At 33.4% G+C, this 13,890-nt stretch overlaps 1 protein-coding gene across 5 annotated transcripts in view; it reads left to right on the top strand.

Annotated features, from left to right (window-relative positions):
• Positions 1-13,096, top strand: part of LOC143248849 (frequenin-2-like) — a 125,520-nt gene extending 112,424 nt beyond the window's left edge. For all 5 annotated transcript variants that reach the window (XM_076497691.1, XM_076497689.1, XM_076497693.1 and 2 more), the window contains 4 exons: positions 2,440-2,518; positions 4,252-4,340; positions 6,673-6,756; positions 8,538-13,096. In XM_076497691.1, coding sequence (XP_076353806.1) covers positions 2,440-2,518; positions 4,252-4,340; positions 6,673-6,756; positions 8,538-8,630 — 345 coding nt within the window. In that variant the 3' untranslated portion in view covers positions 8,631-13,096. The remainder of the gene's footprint in view (positions 1-2,439; positions 2,519-4,251; positions 4,341-6,672; positions 6,757-8,537) is intronic.
• The last annotated feature ends 794 nt before the right edge of the window (positions 13,097-13,890 follow it).

Below are 13,890 nucleotides of genomic sequence, written 5' to 3'. Positions count from 1 at the left end.
GAGTTTCTGCTTGTGTTCCGTATCCGTGACAACACAGAGTGGAATGTTACAGTCTTTACATAGTCTTTACAATTTCAGTTTAATCAAGTTTTGAAAATCAATAATTTTCAAAGTTAAAGCACATTTTCTACGTATCAATCTGAAGATTCAGAGATTGAAATAAGTTTAATGTATTTTGTAATATGTTACCTTTTTATTGCCTGGCTAAGGATTTCTCCTTCCCATGGTTACGCTGTCAATCAAGCATCTCTTTTTCTCTGCTTTTGTCTATCTTGTAAGGAGCCTGATTTTTTTTTATATGCGCATTGTACCAAATTTTGCTAAACGCATAAAAACATAGTTCCATACATTATTAAAAAATATTTCATACATGTATTATTGTAGTGTTTAAAGGTTATCCTGTTTTTGTCACTCGGCATGGCCAGGTGGTTATAGCGCTCAACTCGCAATGTGGGGTCACGGGTTCAAATCCCCGTCACACCGAAAATGCTTGCCCTTTTAGACGTGGAGTCGTTATAATGTGCACTCAATCCCACTATTCGTTGGTGAAAGAGTAGCCTAAGAGTTGGCTATCATTTCTGCATTTGTTTAAAATACAGCTATTTCAATTCAACGTTACACAAATAACCTATAGGCAAATAAAAAATTGTGTTTCGTTGTTTTTGTCTAGATATATTTTACCTTATATTTTCTTTAGTGACATTAAATAGTTAACACCTAGAGAAACTAAATAGCTTTGTGGACGCCATTTGTTACCAATGCTCATTCAACTAAATTTTCCAACACTAAAGAAGTTGGCCACCCTTTAAAAGTAATGTTTTCATATAGCTCGCATTGAATACGAATAAAAACTTGTCTCACATTCGTAAAATCCACATTGTTTCTAGTGTTTACATTTTCGTGATCGAATGGATTGTTTGTTATTAATCGCAAATCCAAACAATGGACTAACTGTGATATGCCCATCTCAAATATCGAAACCCAATTTTTTAGGATTATAAGCCCTCAAGATTACCGCTGTATCATCTAGAGGAATATGATCAAATTGAGAAAGATTAGGAACTTGAACTGAATAACAGGAAAACAAACTGTATTTGTACTGTCGGTATTTTGTATTGTATTAGAAACGAAATAAGAAAACGCTTAAATTTGCACAGTATTTAAAACTGCATTAAAGGCATCAGATCCTGGTTAACAATTCTTGCATGTTTCGATGGGTCATCAGGAAAAAGAAAACAGCAAAGAACCAATTTCAATGTTTATATATCTTTCTATGTTTCTGCATAATTCGTCGTTAACGTGTTAATTTCTGGTCTAGGTTTAGTGCCCTGAAAATAAATTTTGTTCTTGGTGAAGTGAGAGGCAGAAAGTCTGTCACGCATTGACAAGTTATTATGTAATATATTATTCGCAAGGATATTGAGAACGTAATCTAAACCAAATTGCAAATCACACCCATATTTCACTGAACATACTGTGACGAGGCTTAATACGTAGCTGAATGTTTAGATTTTATAATTACGAAAGAAGTTTACAAAATAAAGCGTTACTTTACGAAGAGATCCGCAGTGGCACAGCGGTATGTCTGCAGACGTAAAACGCTACAAAGTGGTTTTCGATACCCATGGTGGGAAGAGATCACACAACCCGTTGTGTAGGATTGTGCTTAATTACAAACAAATTCTACATTAGAAGTTTTTTAAAATGATGACACAAGTTCAACGTTGATTTATCGTTTAGAAGGTATTTTAATCTAGAAAGGAGCTATCCCGTTAAACAGGTTTGGATTGGTATAAAGTTTAATTTTAGTGTCTCTAAACTCGATTTAGCTGTGGCCTGTACTTTAAACTCTGTTACTTGTACTTTAAACTATCATGTTGCGACTGAGAAAAGAAAAACTAAGTCCTGGCCGACTTTGATCTTTAAGACGTAAGTCTGTAACCATTGAAAGTTTTACTCTGAGAATATAATAAATATTTTAGAGGGAAAATGAGCCCTAAATAACTTACCTGAAAGTTGTTATCCGCGAAGAGAATCCACTCGAAAGAACTCAATTTTTATTTTGATAACAACGTTTTATCAAGTATGTACCGACTGATACTCCATAACATAGTCACTTTACCTAGAAAAGTTGCGTGTGTTACAAGTTAAAAACCTAACCCTAATCTTTGAAAATTATTGTACATTAATTGTACATAAATTGAAATTTTCTTCATTTCATAGTAAAATGTTTTCCCCATACACTTACCTTTTTTGTTGGTGAACAACAAAACAAGTCATTTAGAAGTATTGTTTTTTTTTTAGGAAAAAAAACCTTCACGCGCATCATAATTTATTTCCAATTACATTGAGTTTATTCAATTATAGTTTTACTTTTCGAAATACCCGATTGCGAAAACACTTTGTTCTAATTAAATTTGCGATTTTTTTTTGAAATAGGACGGAGCTATCGAATTTGAAGAATTTATTCGAGCTTTGTCCGTGACGTCACGAGGAAATGTTGAAGAAAAACTAGATTGTAAGTATTTAAAATCAGGTATTAAATCTCAGATATGTCGTTATGTTTGTAAATTAACGTATATTTGATAACTATTGGTTTTCTCACTTTCATGCTTCAAGTGGTTTACAACACTGTAGGACGTTTCAAGAGAAAAAAAAGGTCCGTCATGGTCAGGTGGTTAAGGCACTCGACTCTGGTTCGAATCCCCGTCACACCAAACATGCTCGCCCTTTCAGCCGTGAGAGCGTTACAATGTGTCGGTCAATCCACTATTCACTGGTAAAAAAAATAGCCCAAGAGTTGGCGGTGAATGGTGATGACTAGCTGCCTTCCTTCTGGTCTTAAACTGCAAACTTAGGGACGGCTAGCGCAGATAGTCCTCGTGTAGCTTTGCGCGAAATTCAAAATAAAACCAAACCAATCAAGAGAAAAACAGCTTCCAAATAACCTACTTGCTTTAGTTCTCTGCATATCCCTATCTTGTCATCTAAACCAACTGAATAACTTACGAACCCACAGTCTTACATGGCATTATCTCTCACCCACCTCCTCGTTTTTTTTTCTGGATAAAAAGCCAGGATAAGGATGGGCCGTGTATTAAAGGGACAAAAGTAAGGCTGAGAAAAATATTTTTCAACTGAGACACCACGAGAAATGTCTCCTTGTACTATCATATGTTTTCATTTAGGATAACTGCCCAATTCATACGTAAAAGTCATCCTTTTTTGTTGACTTGGGGGTAATTTTGGTGGTTTCTAACGAAAAAAAAAATCGAATTTCAAAACCCAAAGTGTACAGAGTATAAATAGTCCATTGTGTAACTTTGTGATTAACAACAAGCAAAAAATAAAGATTCAAGTCAAATTCTGTAAAACCGGAAGTAGAATGGAAAACATTGAAAAGATTATAAACAATCCAGTCATTTAGACTTGTTTTTTGTATGATGTAATTATAGCACGCGAATACTCATTTTAAGGCATAAAAATACATGAACAGATAAAGTGTCACTACTATTTATTGGCGTAAGTTAACAAAAATGTTACGACCAAATATTTCGTACTTCAAAGCATTACTAACGGAAGTTAATTAAATTAGTCACCATTTTGTTCATAAGTTGAACTGGTAAACATACATCTATGGAATGTAAAGAATGTTGATATTATTATGTTTAACAATTCAGAAGGCGTGACATGGCCTGGTGGTTAGAGCCCTTAATTCGTAATCTGAGGATCGCGGGTTCGAATACCCGTCACATCAAACATGCTCGCCCTTTTAGTCGTGGGGGCGTTATAATGTGTGATCATAATCCCACTGTTCGTTGGTAAAAGAGTATCTCAAAACCTGGCTAGCCTAGATAACCCCATGTAACTTTGCGCGAATTTCAAAAACCAAATAATTCGAAACTTCTCCAACGTGTACATTAAACTTCTAACTCTTATTCCAACATTAAACATCTTTTAATTTTATGTTTGTTTGAAGTCTTCTAAGACTATCGTAAGTTAGACTATTTTTCCTCCATAATTATTGTATGCTCAGTTCACTAATTTTGTTTGAAACGTCAAGTGAAAAAAAAAAGTTGTTTTCAAGCTAATTATAATTTTGAACTGAAATTCATGCAAAAACATATGTTTGAATAATAAACTAATAAAATAACGATAAGAGAAATCTTTCAAGCGTCGTCTTTATGTAGCTGTTTTAATAACTTATGGGTAATAAAGTGAAGAAAATATATTATGTTAATCCTATCACAGGGGCGTTCAAGCTGTATGACGTTGACAATGACGGATACATCACACGAGAAGAAATGTATAGTATTGTAGATGCTATCTACCAGATGCTAGTAAGTACGGAGCATCATTTCTTAGAGTTTTATAAATAAACAACACTAGACTTTAATAGTAGTTCGTACTGTAGCAAACGTCAATTATTAAATCGTTGTCTATAAAATGGCGATAGACATAGCAAAGGTATTAATGTAGACAGTGTTAAGAATCACAGATATTTAGTTTTTTCAAGTAGTGTCTATCAGGCCACACAGGAACACCTCTGTTAGATAGCGTTAGGTTTCACAGGAACAAGTACTATTATATAGCGTAGAAGTATCACATAATTTTTGTTTCTATCAGATGATGTCAAATGTTACAGAAATTTCTTTTACCAAATAGTAATAAGTGTAAATGTCTATTGGTAAATGAATGTAAATTAGTAAATGCAATATTTTAAACTATGGAAAGTTTAAAAGAGACATATCTTACAAGTTGATAGCAGCTGTATTAAACGCTATTAGGTATTAGCAGGTATAGTAGAGAAATTACTTATATGTCGGTAGATATACCAAAGTTAGACATAAGTATTATTGTAAAGACGTTTCATACAGGACGTGGTAGACATATCAAGTAAGTATCCATTTAAAATAACTAGTAGATGAGATACTTGATTATTAAAATAAAGTTTTCTTAGGGTTTAGTAAAAAGGGACGTCTCACATTAGTGGTCAGTCTTGAAATCGATGTTAACTGCAGTTTTTTGCTCCATAAAGCGTTGAGACAACTCTATAAAATGGCCATCGGCCAAAGTAGTAAGTACACTATACATTTCAGGTTTGGTATGACTCTGCAAGTCATGTCACGAGACGAGAGTAAAGTTACAAAGAGGAGGAGGATCATGGCAGGTATTTCTGTTTAAAATTATCTCACCCCAAGCCGGGGCGGATAGAACCGGGGCGCTCAGAAATTATTTCTCTTCGCCCCACTCATGATTTGTATGTTGAGCCTGGTGAGAAAAAAAAATAGTGGGGAATATACTCACGAGGTATGTTCGAGTCATGATTGGCACTGAAGACTATCAATGACCGATGTGGAACTTAAGGCCCTTCAGGGCGGCGGGAGATCTCTAAATCCTATGTCAAGATTTTGATGTGGTGGAAACGTGAGAAAACCCACTTTCATTACTTGGTTTCAATGTTACCGGATAGTGTCTGACACATTAACTTGATGAAGGTTTTGGTTTGGTTTGAATTTCGCGCAAAGTTTCACGAGGGCAATCTGCGCTAGCCGCCCTTAATTTTGCAGTGTAAGACGAAAAGAAAGGCAGCTAGTCTTCACCACCCACTGTCGACTCTTAGGCTACTCCATTACCAACGAACATTGGGATTGACTGGTATCTTATAACGTTCTTACGTCTGAAAAGGTGAGCATATTTGGTGTGACGGGGATTTGAACCCGCGACTCCCAGATTACGAGTCCAGTGCCTTAACCACCTAGCTATGCTGGGTCCAGAATGATTTTGAATCTCATTAAAAGACACTCTAGAGAAAAATCACCGGAATTACTTCGAGCACAAAAAAAAACAAAAAACTATGCACGTGCGTGTAATATGTATGCTTTGTTATATCATTATGTTAGGCCTAAGGAATTTGAATATTTCGCGAGTTCATCTATTGTACGAGACTGTAATGAAAACGCCTTACGTAAATACACGAATTAATTATGTTAATTAATTTAAACCTGAGTAAATCTTTATATTTTACGCAGGAGTTTAATCTCATCTTACTATAGTGGATTTAACGTGTATCAATCTATCCATGTACGCCACCGAAATAATAAATACAATGTGACGTCATCTATTGCATGGCACAGCAAACAAAAATACATAAAAAATTTACACTTTGGTATATGTAACAACCTTTTATTTATCGTAAAACAATTTCAAACAGAAGTACTTTCCTTACAATAGACCAGGCATTGCCAGATGGTTAAGGCACTAAACTCGTAATCTGAGGGTCGCGGGTTCGAATCTCTCTACCATAAAACGTGTTCGTTCTTTCAGCCGTGTGGGTGTTATAATGTGACGGTCAATCCCACTATTCGTTGGTAAAAGAGTAGCCCAAGGGTTGGCGGTGGGTGGTCATGACTAGCTGCTTTCCCTCTAGTCTTACACTGCTAAATTAGGGACAGGTAGCGCAGATATCCCTCGTGTAGCTTTGCGCGAAATTAAAACCAAACCGGTACATTAATCATACATTTCAAAACACGAGATCCTGTTTAACACAAAATGCAGTTTTCTGTTTTTATTATTCAAGTTCTCTATCGACTGCTTTGAAAGTCTGGAATGTTTGAAATATTTAACCTGTTGGTAAACAATTGGGCTAACGTTCCTCCATTTTATTTCCAGGGAAACCAGACAGGAGAGAACAAAAAAGAAAACGAAGATACACCGCAAGAAAGGGTTGACAAAATATTTCAACATTTAGACAAGGTGTGTATGAAAAATTTGTACTGATTTATAGAGCAAGACTTTTACAAATAAAAAATTATACAAATAATATGATATCTAATTACAAGACCAATCAGGTACAGTCGTCTACGTCTTACGTAACCTATGTCTGACATAGAAAATTGTTGCATTTGATTTATGGTTTACGTTAACCACATGTATAACAACTACTAGAAATTTTATGAAAATTATTAGTTATAAACGAACGAAAGGGGAAGATATCAGCACACTATCCTGTTACTTATCTGAGGTCCTTCCCAAACTCAAACTGAAAAATAAACGTAAAACTAAGAGATTAAAACTTATTTTAAAAGTCAAAAAGTATCCTAATCTCATTCTTCTAACAACGAAAATGCCAACAATACGTCTCTACGAAGACAACAAAGGCTTAACACCAAGGCTTCGACTGTCAGTTCCGAGTACTAAATGAAATACAACTCCGATATATCAACCTGGAAAATCAATTATACTTGTAATAAATAACGTAAAAACGGAAATCAGGATAAAATGAAACTCGAAATAAAACGAAACCAAGGAAGGTAAAATAAAATGAGAAATCAACATTTTGATTCTAATTAGGAAATTCTGTTTTAGATAGAAATGAAACTAAACCGAAAACAAATGAAATGGAAAGTTTGTTTGCAGTTAAGCACAAAGTTACACAACACGCTCTGTGTGCTATGGCCATCTCGAATTTCGAAGCCCGAATTTTGGCATTGTAAACCTTCAGACTTATCGCTTAGTCACTGGGGCAAAAAATGGAAAGATATCTCTAATTGTATACAACATTTAATCCAGCATAATCATAAAGTTAATAAAATCAAAATTAAACATACTGTATTACAAAATTAAATACAAAATGTTTCCCGGCGGAATAGCTACGGACTCATAACACCAAAATCCGGGGCTCAATTTCCGAGGTGGACAAAGCAGATAGCTCAACGTAGCATTGCTTTAAAAACAAACAATAAAATACAAAATAAACGTGGAATAATAACACAAACTAAGCTCAAATAAATATACTTAAAAATTAAACATATCTGAAAACAAAGTAAGCATGTTTCAAAATTAAATGAAACCAAAACTTATCTTCGTTAAAATACAATCACAAAAGTAACACATTTTATTACATAATTAACTAAAATAACTATATATAATACAAAATCACATTGAACTAAATACAGGAGAAAAATTAAAGTAAAGTGAACAATTAAACCGCGATTAAGGAACAGATGCTAAAAAAGTTTGGAACTTTTTTTTTTAAGAAAGAAGAAAAACATTAGGACAAAACAAGATTTAACATACCAGCAAAACTAACAAATGGTTAAACAGTAAACTATATAGCTATAGAACCATGTTCCACAGCACTATAAAAGTACACCCTGATTAAACAACTATTTAAATTTCAAAGGTGAACTTAGTGCAAAGATCAAAACGTTTATACCACCACACACACAATGCAGAATTTGGACACAAAAACCCTTCTTCAAACTCTCTTTATCTTGGGATAACGCAGGTACTTTACGATGTCTTTTAAGAAAGAAACTTTCGAATTAACAAATGAAATATTTGTGAAAGGTTTAAATCTAATTGTTTCCTCGATTCTATTGCCATTAATTTAGAATCTTACCTCTAGCTACTTACTTACTTTTTAAGTGTTATTACGAATTCTTTGCATTGTACAGTGAACAACTTGTTATATTGTTTATTTTTAAGAGTTTAAGCCTTTACAGTCCAAACGCTTGTTTTACATTCTTATATAGAACCACGACGACAAACTGACTTTAGAGGAATTTCGTGAAGGTTCGAAAGCAGACGAGAAGATCGTTCAGGCCTTATCCCTCTACTCTCCATGATAGAAGTTGACTTCAGGAGTAAATTTATGGCAAAAACTAAAGTATATATCTCCAATATTAAATACAGTTTTTGTTTGCCAACAGAATGCGTGTGTCATATAAGCATGGGGTAAATATCAACGTTATTAGAATACATTATGGTTGACATTATTGGATTACGTTATCGTTGATACGTATCGAGAAAATACATGTTTGTTTAAATAGTGTTAAACTTTATTCACGGCAAGGACAACCTGTTTCTCTTTCTTGTTAAATATTTCTTTCTAACCACAAAAAGCCATTTTAAAAAAACAATTCTCTGTAAAACAGAACACATGAATTTGTACTCCTAAATTTTAGTCGATAAAAATCAAACCACTTTTTGTGCGTAACATGGTAATATGTTATAAAAATTGAAGACAACTAATATTCGTGATGAAAATATTATTGAACAGCTTACATTTCCAGATTCATGTTTATTTTAATACTCAAGTACAAAAATTTAAAACCTGCACATTTGCTATTAGAAGGTCAGTAACACCTGCGTATCCTCATAAATATATTTATTGTACCTTTAATATAATGTTGTTACTTTTACTAATTTAACAGATTCCGATGAGTTTGTCTCGGGACGCTGTTTAAAACTGCTAGCACAGGGCTTTAACGGACTTATTGACTTTATTTTATCTTATTGGAGATCATATTCTGATTTACTTTTTCCTCTGGTTTGTCGAAACGTTTTGTTGTTTTGATCAAATCCCCGTGTATACAATAATATTCTGACTGTACCTTTCCTAGCTATGCTATACAAGTGCGAGTGTACTAATTTGTCAAATGAATATTTTGACTTGGAATTATATTGGAGAATTTAGGGTGTACGTGGCTAGGATGGCTAGCCACCACCCTCCTTTGAAATCCGTTATTGAAATAATGTTTAAAAGCTTTCTAAATGGTTTTGTTAAATCAGTTATGTTTATAATTTTCTTATATTATATAAATAACTGCAAAGTAAATTCAGTAAAACCTGGATTTCTAAATGTTAGAGTTAATGGAAAGTAATGACATTCTTAGTCATGAATAAAAGCGTGTTGAGTCAAATGTCAATTGTGAAATGTTTTTTCATCTGAAATAGTTCATTTTTTTGGGTGCCATCTGGTGAAGATAACGTAAGCTATCATAGAACTTAACACAAACGTCAGTTGGCCACACAGGACGAGTTTTAATGTCGAGAATCTGAGAGCTCTACAGAGGTGGAACATAAAGTTAGTATACAGTGGTCTTGATTTGAGAGGCACGTCTGGCAGGAACAGTGATTACTTCCAAATGTTACCAATTTCTAAACTGGGTGTGATAAACGTGGTAGATAAGCCTATTTTTAACAGCGTTTCACAATTTTTGTTTGCTTGACAGATACAACTCTCACCTGGTCTTGAGTTACTCCATGAATTTTTATATTTACAGAAATGACTAAATACACTATTTCATGCAGTTAAAAACTACATCTAACGCACAGATGAGTTGAATATATAAATATATATATATACATATGTATATATATTTTTAATTTCAGGAATTACACAACAGAGTCACTGCACAGTGTAAATTATAATTTTCTCTATCAAATGTCGAACTCTGATACCACTTCAACAGGCGAGAACAGCATTAGGCACTAACCAGAAAATCATTAAACTTTTGTTGTTTTTGTTCAGTTATGATATACCAAACAAAGTACCTCTCTTAACGACTTTCTTATTAATATAGCTTTTAATTACCTTTTACAAATACGAAAGTATTTACCTTATGCAGCGTAATTTGTGTCTCTTCTTTGGGAACTTTCTAAACAAAGATATGTGCTTCCCATTTTAACATTAAAGTGTGCGATGCTATTGATGTCATTATTCGATTACAATGGCTCAAAAGTTGGCGGGGTGTATTGCTCAATAGCCGAGCTAGTATGTACCTTCCTTCTGGTCTATCAGTTCAAATATCCCTCGTGTATTTTTTTACACTATTTTGAAACAAACAAATTATTTAGGAAACTTGTATGTCACTTCATTTCATTACTGACTAATAACAACTTTGTAAGCTCAAATGTTACGTATCGGAATTTTTTCTATTGGAATAAGACAAAATAAGTTTGAATGTGTGAGTTTCATAAATAAGATAAAACTAGTCATTTGATAAAGTAAGCAGAAATAGAAACGTATGTATAATATAACAAAGATGAAACTTATTTTATCATTTTAAAACAGAAAAGACGTGGTTATGATGTTGTTTTGGTGTGCTTATTTTTGCACTTAAAGTATTTTAGGAGAGTTTTAGATAACAACAAATCTGGTTTTCATTTACAGTTTCTAGAATCGTTAATGTCCTTCACCACGATAAGAAACTGCTATTTCAGTTGCAGAAGTATTTTTTTAAAATAATAAACTTTAATAGGCGTGTTATGCTAACTAATACTGAACCACACTTGGACATGTTACAGTACCTTTCTATATCAGATACATCTTTTAACGTGAACAAATTAAATATATAAACCATTTAAGATGTTGCTTGGAATGGTTGTGGAATTTCGTTCTAGGATATTAAAAAACAAAGTCTTAAAATATTCCAAATAACATTTTAAAAGTATGGAAATATGTAGCAAATAATTGGAATTATTACAGTTACAACTGTTTTCAAATTGTACAACAATACTAATGAAATTTATGGTTATCATACAATGGATTAATATGTAAAGATCTCGCAGGAGACCCGGCATGGCCAAGTGTGTTAAGGCGTTCAACTCGTAATCCGAGGATCGCGAGTTCGACTCCCCATCACACCAAACATGCTCGCCATTTCAGCCGTGAGGGCGTTATAATTGGTAAAAGAGTAGCTCAAGAGTAGGTAGGGGGTAGTGATAACTAGCTGCCTTCCCTCTAATTTTACACTGCTAAATTAGGGACGGCTAGCGCAGATAGCCCTCGTGTAGCTTTACGCGAAATTCAAAAGCCAAACCACATCGCAAGACCAAACAGTGTTCTTAACCTACCTCTAAAGCTGTTAAAAATATTAAGTTTACTCAACTATATTTTACACACCTATTAAGAAATGCCGTAAAAATATTTTAAATCTTAAACTCTTATACTTTTGATAGTTGCAAAAAAAAGTTCAAACTGCATTGCGTATTCTTTGTCCAACTGTGCTTTGAAACGTTTTACAAACATTAAAAAGGCTGAAATATATAAAAAATGGTTTAATGGAAATTTGTTAATTTTGAAAGTTACGTAAACAGATTATGCGAGGTTTTCTTTGAGATAATCAATTAAATAATTCCAAATAATCCAATACATTATAGCAGTTGTAGATGTTTTAGGTAGTAAAAATATTATAACACTAATTCTTTTTATAAGAATCATTTTTTGGAATAATAATAGATTATAGATTAAATTGAAATGAGGAAATAAATGTAATGAAAAATCACAAGTTACAATAACATTTTATTGTTAAAAATTCTATTATTTAATGAAACGAGAAATATCTTTTATGCCTGGTTTTATTCTATCCTACAGTATAGTATGACCTACTGAGGTCAGTTTGTTTGGAATTTTGCACAAAGCTACTCGAGGGCTATCTGTGCTAGCCGTCCGTAATTTAGCAGTGTAAGACTAGAGGGAAAGCAGCTAGTCATAACCACCCACCGCCAACTCTTGGGCTACTCTTTTACTAACGAATAGTGGGATTGACCGTCACATTATAACGCCCCCACGGCTGGGAGGGCGAGCATGTTTGGCGCGACTCGGGCGCAAACCCGCGACCCTCAGATTACGAAGCGCACGCCTTAACGCGCTAGGCCATGCCAGGCCCCCTACTGAGGGAGTACAAATATAAAAGCTATAATATAGTTACAAAAGTTACTTTTTGTATGTGTTATTACTATCAATTTAAATATGTTGACGTTACGTAAATTACGTGCTTATAAAACCTAAATAAATTTGATAAAGGTATATCGAATTTACAAAAAAAGTTAATATACGAAACAAGAACTAAGGTCTTGTAAATTATAAATTCTTAAAGTAAAAAATGGAAATATTTAGAAAAGTAGCTTGCCTTACATGACAAAATTTTAAAGCAAGATTTCAAATGAAATAACATAACTATTTAACGGTAAATATATATAAATATGTTAAATTGGCATTGAAGATATTAATAACTAATATTGAACCTGAAGCTATTTATAACATATACATGAATGTAAAGTAAAACATCGTGAACGTTTAAAACGACATTTTATACATATTGGAAAAATATATTCTCGTATAGTTAACAGTTACTGTGTACCTAAATTCTAGAAAATTCAATATTTATTTATGTATTATTATTAAGGTATGTATTTAGTATAGTTAGCAAACATGATCTTCATTCAAGTAAATGTTGTGGATCATATTGTGTATTGTAAAAGTGTTGTTGTTTTTCAATAAAGTTTTTTTGTTCCATTTTAAAAAGTGATTGTTTTAAGGGGGGTAAACCGAACAATCCAGTCTTTAAATTCTGTCGCTTTTCGATTGCTACACATCTTCTCGAAAGGATTTTAGATCGTGTTTGAGCGCCCTGAAAGGATCAGGTACAAGCCCTTCCTCCTTTATATTTCGAGAAAAAAAAAAAAAGCTAAATAGCCTAAACCACGGAATCAAGGCTTATCAGGGTAATTTCACTGATCCTTTCATTTTCAAGGCTACGTCTATAAAAAATAAAGCTTGTAGCTTTTAGTGCCTTTTCACTACTTTTCTTATCTCACTTGATAAAAGTCTTACACTTGAAAAATAGTTCATTGACAGAATTTACATTTTCACTTGGTTAAGTTACTAGATATGTATTTTACGTGGACATTTGACATAAGAGACATATCTGCTAGCTATAGGTGGCCTTTTGTATAATACAAATTAAGTGGGGAGGCAGTTATTTAGAGCTGTTTTGTTTGTCTGCATGTTTACAGATTTGTGCATGAATAATTAATTTATTGTTTTACATGTTTTGGATGCTGTGGAGATTATAGGGTATCGTTTGTGATTTAGTTATGTGTTGGCGCAATGTTAATCCAAACTCGACAGACATATTCAATTACTAGGCGTTTGCATCGTTTATATTTTTGATTACATTTTGTAATGCGACTCCTGTGTTTCAGTCCGAAAGTTTCGAAGCGTAGATTGCTCGTTGCCATACGATTTGCTGATGTTAATTTAGAATCGTAGGATAATCTTAAGAATTTTGCTGACGTGTAAGTGTGGAAACGAGTGCC

Source organism: Tachypleus tridentatus, chromosome 4 (genome assembly GCF_004210375.1).
Source record: "Tachypleus tridentatus isolate NWPU-2018 chromosome 4, ASM421037v1, whole genome shotgun sequence".
Classification (NCBI taxonomy): Eukaryota; Metazoa; Arthropoda; class Merostomata; order Xiphosura; family Limulidae; genus Tachypleus; species Tachypleus tridentatus.
This window is presented reverse-complemented; position numbering and strand designations above follow the sequence as displayed.